The sequence below is a fragment of the Lipotes vexillifer genome, unplaced genomic scaffold (genome assembly GCF_000442215.2).
Source record: "Lipotes vexillifer unplaced genomic scaffold, Lipotes_vexillifer_v1.1 scaffold217, whole genome shotgun sequence".
Taxonomy (NCBI): Eukaryota; Metazoa; Chordata; class Mammalia; order Artiodactyla; family Lipotidae; genus Lipotes; species Lipotes vexillifer.
The window spans coordinates 2,568,669-2,575,513 of record NW_006788200.1 but is presented as its reverse complement, the minus strand read 5'-3'; the positions used below and the strand labels follow the sequence as shown (position 1 = coordinate 2,575,513).

Sequence of the window (6,845 nt, the reverse complement as noted above, 5' to 3'; positions counted from 1 at the left end):
GGACACAGGTTCATGCCCCGGTCCGGGAAGACCCCTCATGCCCCGGAGCAGCTGGGCCCGTGAGCCATGGCTGCTGAGCCTGCGCGTCCGGAGCGTGTGCTCCGCAACGGGAGAGGCCAGAACAGTGAGAGCCCCGCGTACCGCAAAAAAAAAAAAAAAAGATAATTATGACACCAAAGTGTCCTGCTTTTCAAAAGAGCAATAGCTCTTGTTCAAATCGACTGGATTTATCTGATGTCACCAAGAAAGCCAGTTTCTTTTTCCCAAATCTTTTCCTTGCTACCACATTCCAATTTCACCTTTCCTAAGCAGCAACATGAAGTTTAATTACCACTTGCAAGGCACATTCAGGATCTCAAAGAAGCATGCTAACAGCCTGAATTAGAAGTGTACACTACCCTCATTTTTCCACTAGTCTTTAACGTAGACTCTCATAACTGATTCAAGAGCAATTCAGAATTCTGTTTACAAAAGTATTCCTTTAAAGTTTTAGTGCAAAACCCTAGTTTAAAGAGTGAAAGAAAGTAAAATCCAGTTCTAGAAAACTAAAGAAAAGCCATACGGAAATTTTAAATTAAAAAGCATATATTAAAATATATACTATCTGTAAAAGGTAAGAATGCATCTCAAAACGCTCCATTCAGTTATTTCACACTGAGGTGTGAAACATTTTTCATTTCAATCCTTACCATGGTGGAAGTTGTAGTATTTTTGGTTCGTAGCCTTTTTACAGTTCTAGTAGAACGCAAGCGTAAGAATTTGCTTGGCACATTTCCCACAAAATAATTTATCTTTCTCCTTTAGTCTCAAATGACATTTTTATCAAGTAAAGCCCAAAGTGATCATAAAATCATAAATTTTATGTAACTGTCGAAACTCTTCTCAGAATTTTTTTTTACCTTGCAGTTTTTTTAAGATCCCTGATCCCTCAGCTTCCTTTCCTACGTGTTATACATTCACTTTTCTTAAAAGAATCACCACATCTACCATTTGTCATTTCTTTCAACTCACCCAAATATAACTGCATTCCACTGCATGATGTTGTTTTCAGATGGTGCGCCACTGACACCCACAGGTGGGTCCTCTTGCAATCTAGAAATCCAGAGTAGAAATTTTAAAAGTTGAACATTAAGGCCACTAAGAACGCCAAACAGAACACCTATGGACTGTACACCATCTACTTTGAGAAACAAAGTAAATCAATTTCCTTGTTCTTGTGCTGAGCTGGAATAAACCATGACTTAAAAGTGCTTTGGAGTCATCCCTCTTCAAATATCACCAAAGTTAAGATATCTGTTCAAGAGCTGCCTTCAACAGTAACAACAAAGTAAAAACCTCAAATGAAAAAACGATTTTACTGTTGTGAACATGCAAAGACTTCATGAGTCCTAACCACAGCTACTTGTGCAACATGGTCACCAAATATTCCTCCCCCCAAAACCAAAACCAAAAAAAACCCACCTCAGTGTAAACACTAAATGACTGAAAACACAGGTATATCCAATTTAATTAGGAAACTAGTTTTAGGCAGTAGAGTTACTTTATCCCATTTGCTTCAATTAGCAATAGGTTTTAAAGTAATCACAGCTTTGGTTAGGTTTTCCCCTCAGTCCCTATTTTAAAAGCTCTGCACCAACACTAAATCTACCTCTCAGATCATGCAACTCAATACAAAGCTACCTTCCAACATTCGTCATCATCAAATTCTTGCAACCGAAGACCCTTGGAAAGCTACCAAAGATGCCAAGTATACAACTCAGAATTAAGCAGAGAATTGCAGTGAGAAACCAGGGTAACAATGGCCACGAACTGGGAAGTTTTAATATCTGAATTTCACTCATGGGAGCTAGTCTGAAATCTACTGGTTTCAAGCTGTAGAAAGCGAGTTCTGCACCAAAAAGGGCATCTCCTTTTAAAGACTGTCATCTCAGTAAAAAATAAATGCTACATTATATATATATATATATACTGCCATGTGGTATGATACTTGATATTAGTCACCCCCCAGAATGGCTCTTTTTAGTCAACCTCAAGCAGAATAGGCCACAACGAACAGAAGCGTTAGAGGATATGCTGCTTGAAGCCCGCCCACCAAAGATAAAGGCTAAGTTACGAATACACTCAATGATAAACTGGCCAAAGCCCCAAACAATGGCTTCCAAGTGCCTCATTTAAGGGTTTATAATGAAGTTGAGAGATTACTTCCTGAGCCGCCATTCTAAGTTTTTACACTAGGTATTTTGCCTCAAGCAGGGCGGGTCTCCCTAGAAAAACACTTAAAAATGCGCAGAGGAGCGTAGTGCTAAGTTTTCTTGGTCATTTTTCTCCCCGTACTTCTAAGCATTCAATCAACGGGAAACAACTGTAAAAAAGTCACTTCCTCCTCACTAACCCCAACACCTCCTAACAAAACCCTACTTTACAAAAGGAGGCCCAGGGAGTATCAGGTTAGTGCCAGTCTCCAAGGCGGCATTTCCCCAGACTTTGGAGGCTATAGATAGGGCTTTTATACACCAGGCCACAGAGCTGAGTTCCAGAAAACACTGGCAGCTGGGGTTGCCAGCCCGAGTCCCAGCCCTCTAAGCCAGTTCTCAAGGTCCTTTCAGGAGGGCGGGGAGAGAGTCGGGTTTCGGAGGATCGGTTAACCCCCGGCCCCAGAGCATCAGACCCCACCCTCACTGCAGAAAGAATGGGGAGGGAGGGAGGGAGGATTTGGCCCCAACCCTGGCCCTCGAAGGAGACCACAAGGCCATCGAACAAAGCTAACTGGTGCAGCTAGCGGGGGGAAAGGCTTCTGCAAGGGCCTGCTTTTAAGGCAGAGAAAGGAGGTACCGCAAGGTGCAGGGGCGGGGGATGAGGTTTGAACGCCAGGGCGAGGCACCGGGCAACTGGGACAAGTGGGCAGCACGGAATCCTAGGACAGCCCATGGCCATCTTTTCACTTTTTGAGGGGGAAGGGGTGGCGAGGAGGTATCGATATTTCTTACGTCGGACGAATGAATAGGCAAGAACAAGAGTGCTAACAGGGGCTAGGACTGGGCTTCCGTCCGTCCCGCTGGGCCCACAGCGGCCCTCTTAGGGTCATGAGAGGAAGGTTCCCGGATCCCCGCCCTGCAGCCCCGTAGCTTTGGGGAGGAGCCGTCATCCAGACGAAGATGAAGGCCCTTACCGCTTGAAATCCCGCATAAGTCTCCTCCGGGCCGGGGTCGACATGCTCCCCAGCTGCCCCGCGGTCAGTCTGAAAAAAAAGAGTCCCGCGCAGCCCCCCCACCCCCCGGCGCGACGGTCGAATCACTGTGGGTCACTGCCTCAGCCGAGGTTGCACAAACAACCCTGCAATGACGTCTCCCTCCGCCGCCTCCAGATCCCTCCGCCCTCCGCCAGTACCATAGAGTGAGGGGTGGGGAGAAGGCGACGGGACGTAGGAGAGCTCGTTATGGGAGCCCTTTAGCAGGGACCCTATCCATTTTGGCTTCCTAAACTAATCGACCAATTATTGTTCTCTGTGCTCACGCTGGAGATTGTGATTAAGAAACACCGAAACCGAAACACCAGTTTCCCCCTCTTTTACTAGTTTAGGCTCAACCGGGTGGGGAGAGAGGGACGCATCCGGGGCCAGAGATATCAGAGAAAGGAGGTAGGATGACGTAAGATCACGTGACTGCCGGCGGCGTTGTCAACAATCCACGCCTGAGGGGGAGGGGACGAAGTATCTAGAACCACGTGTTCCTATGACGCGATTAGAACGGATCACGTGAGAGCGTCGCCTGGACCCGAGTTTCTGCCAGGTCTTTGAACCGGGTAGTTAAATTTATGGGGCTGAGGGGTGGTATACACCTTTATTAGTTTTCCGTCCAGTTTGTCCAATGAACGGCAATTGATGAGGTGGTGTAGGAAGCAATAGTTTGTTTTGCTTCTTAAATCTTTAAAATACAGCCAAAAATAATTTGGACTTAAAATGCCCCCTAGTTGGCTCAATGGCTTATCAAATCTGGTATGTGGGGAACACTGAAGGGACCTCCGTTTTCCTCAGCTCAGTGCTGAGGCCCATACTAAGTAAAATCCCGTGAAATGCTTCCTTAGGGCCACCAAAAATCCTGCATGTGCATGGCAGTGGGTTTCCAGGGTTAGAAATTCTGGCCAGAGATAAAATAACGTGTGTATAGATTATCTAATATTTGTTTACAATCCCCATAGAATTACGGAATTGTTTTTCCTTTATGGGTCTCCTCTTATTTGAGGTTTTGTGTGAGTCCCTGGATTTGTGTACAGTAGGGTACCGTTGTATTTGTCAGGAAATGTGGGGTTGATTGCAAGAGAGTGTATCAATAGGTGGTTGGTTGTCAGAGAAACCTAGTATTATGATTCAGATCTGGGGCAGAGAACATGCAAACGTGGGTGGGGGTTATGTATCTAGCCTGAGTTATTTCAGGTTTTCTACACTAGCAAGTAAATTACCTGAAATGTCCCCCCCCCCCCCCCCCCCCCCCCCCCACACACACACACACACACACACACACACACACACACATGTGAATGCCCCCCCCCCCCCCGCCCCACCTCTAGGGGGCTCAGGGATGTTGACCATTGGGATTCTGACATTACTTCTAGTCATTGAGTTCCATTCTTCTATTGCTGCTAATTTCTGTTCTGTTCTTCAGGGCTTTGTTGGTCTGAACTCTGAGCTCTTTTAACCCATTCGGGCAACTCCTCAGCCCAAGGTGTTATAGGAAGATAGAATGAGGAATTTAGTGTTGCCCATACTTTCATGGAACCAGAAAGGGTTAACGTTCTCTACTTTGCTGGTACCTCCCTTTCTTCAATCCCTGAATTCTTTCTCTTGTTTTTATAACTGCCTTGGTAATCAAGTTAGCCAGGCCTAACTCTTGATAGACATGCATTCACAAATGTAGTTCTCTAAAAAGGTGAATATTCTTATTTTTTTTGCCTTCCTGCCACAGCAGTCCTTATCCTCCCTATAACTAAGGATGAAGACACACTGGTAGGGTTACCTACAGTGAAATGCCAAAGAGAAACTTTCTTTTTTAAATACGTTATGTCATTTGTCTAGAAATTTATTATGTTTTGGAAATCTACAGATTATGGTTTTCCAAAATGAAGTAACGCTTTTGAGAAAATCAAGTGAGGAGATTTCATTTAAGTCCTAGAGCTTTACTGTATAAGGAAGAATCATAGGCTGTCCTGGTTACCAGGCCTGCCATAACCTATTTGTAGAAAGAGTAGTTTTAAAGCTATAATTTTATACTGTAGAGACTGTAGCTTTAGATTGTGAGCTCACTGACAGCAGGTACTCTGATTCATGCTTTGTCCCTTGTCAATATTAAGCGAACAACAAATATTTAATAAATGTGCTTTACAGCAAGTCTGGGTCCACTGTAGGATTTACTATGATATTCTTTTTTTTTTTTAAAAAAAGAATTATATTCTTAATTTATTTATTTACTTTTGGCTGTGTTGGGTCTTCGTTTCTGTGCGAAGGCTTTCTCTAGTTGTGGCAAGCGGGGGCCACATCGGTACTTCTAGTCATTGAGTTCCATTCTTCTATTGCTGCTAATTTCTGTTCTGTTCTTCAGGGCTTTGTTGGTCTGAACTCTGAGCTCTTTTAACCCATTCGGGCAACTCCTCAGCCCAAGGTGTTATAGGAAGATAGAATGAGGAATTTAGTGTTGCCCATACTTTCATGGAACCAGAAAGGGTTAACGTTCTCTACTTTGCTGGTACCTCCCTTTCTTCAATCCCTGAATTCTTTCTCTTGTTTTTATAACTGCCTTGGTAATCAAGTTAGCCAGGCCTAACTCTTGATAGACATGCATTCACAAATGTAGTTCTCTAAAAAGGTGAATATTCTTATTTTTTTTGCCTTCCTGCCACAGCAGTCCTTATCCTCCCTATAACTAAGGATGAAGACACACTGGTAGGGTTACCTACAGTGAAATGCCAAAGAGAAACTTTCTTTTTTAAATACGTTATGTCATTTGTCTAGAAATTTATTATGTTTTGGAAATCTACAGATTATGGTTTTCCAAAATGAAGTAACGCTTTTGAGAAAATCAAGTGAGGAGATTTCATTTAAGTCCTAGAGCTTTACTGTATAAGGAAGAATCATAGGCTGTCCTGGTTACCAGGCCTGCCATAACCTATTTGTAGAAAGAGTAGTTTTAAAGCTATAATTTTATACTGTAGAGACTGTAGCTTTAGATTGTGAGCTCACTGACAGCAGGTACTCTGATTCATGCTTTGTCCCTTGTCAATATTAAGCGAACAACAAATATTTAATAAATGTGCTTTACAGCAAGTCTGGGTCCACTGTAGGATTTACTATGATATTCTTTTTTTTTTTTAAAAAAAGAATTATATTCTTAATTTATTTATTTACTTTTGGCTGTGTTGGGTCTTCGTTTCTGTGCGAAGGCTTTCTCTAGTTGTGGCAAGCGGGGGCCACATCGGGGTGCGCGGGCCTCTCACTATCGCGGCCTCTCTTGTTGCGGAGCACAGGCTCCAGAGGCGCAGGCTCAGTAGTTGTGGCTCACGGGCCTAGTTGTTCTGCAGCATGTGGGATCTTCCCAGACCAGGGCTCGAACCCGTGTCCCCTGCATTAGCAGGCAGATTCTCAACCACTGCGCCACCAGGGAAGCCCTACTATGATATTCTTATACATAGAAAGTATTTTATAACATGGTTGAATAACTTTTCAAAAGGAAAGACAATTCTGAATATTTTGGTGGTGATAAGCAAAAAACCATGACCACCTCTCCTTCCGCCCCCACACCTCTCTCAGTATAAACCTTAGCAGCATAGAAAACACTTAGGAAGGTTTTAAAATA

The 6,845-nt window shown here is 43.7% G+C and overlaps 1 protein-coding gene across 1 annotated transcript in view; it reads right to left on the bottom strand.

The window, feature by feature from the left end:
* The window catches only part of UBE2B (ubiquitin conjugating enzyme E2 B), a 13,196-nt gene extending 9,891 nt beyond the window's left edge, over positions 1-3,305 (bottom strand). Inside the window, exons 1-2 of the mRNA XM_007461360.1 lie at positions 3,170-3,305; positions 1,012-1,092 (exon numbers count right to left, since the gene is read on the bottom strand). Coding sequence (XP_007461422.1) covers positions 1,012-1,092; positions 3,170-3,213 — 125 coding nt within the window. The 5' untranslated portion in view covers positions 3,214-3,305. The remainder of the gene's footprint in view (positions 1-1,011; positions 1,093-3,169) is intronic.
* Positions 3,306-6,845: the final 3,540 nt, after the last annotated feature.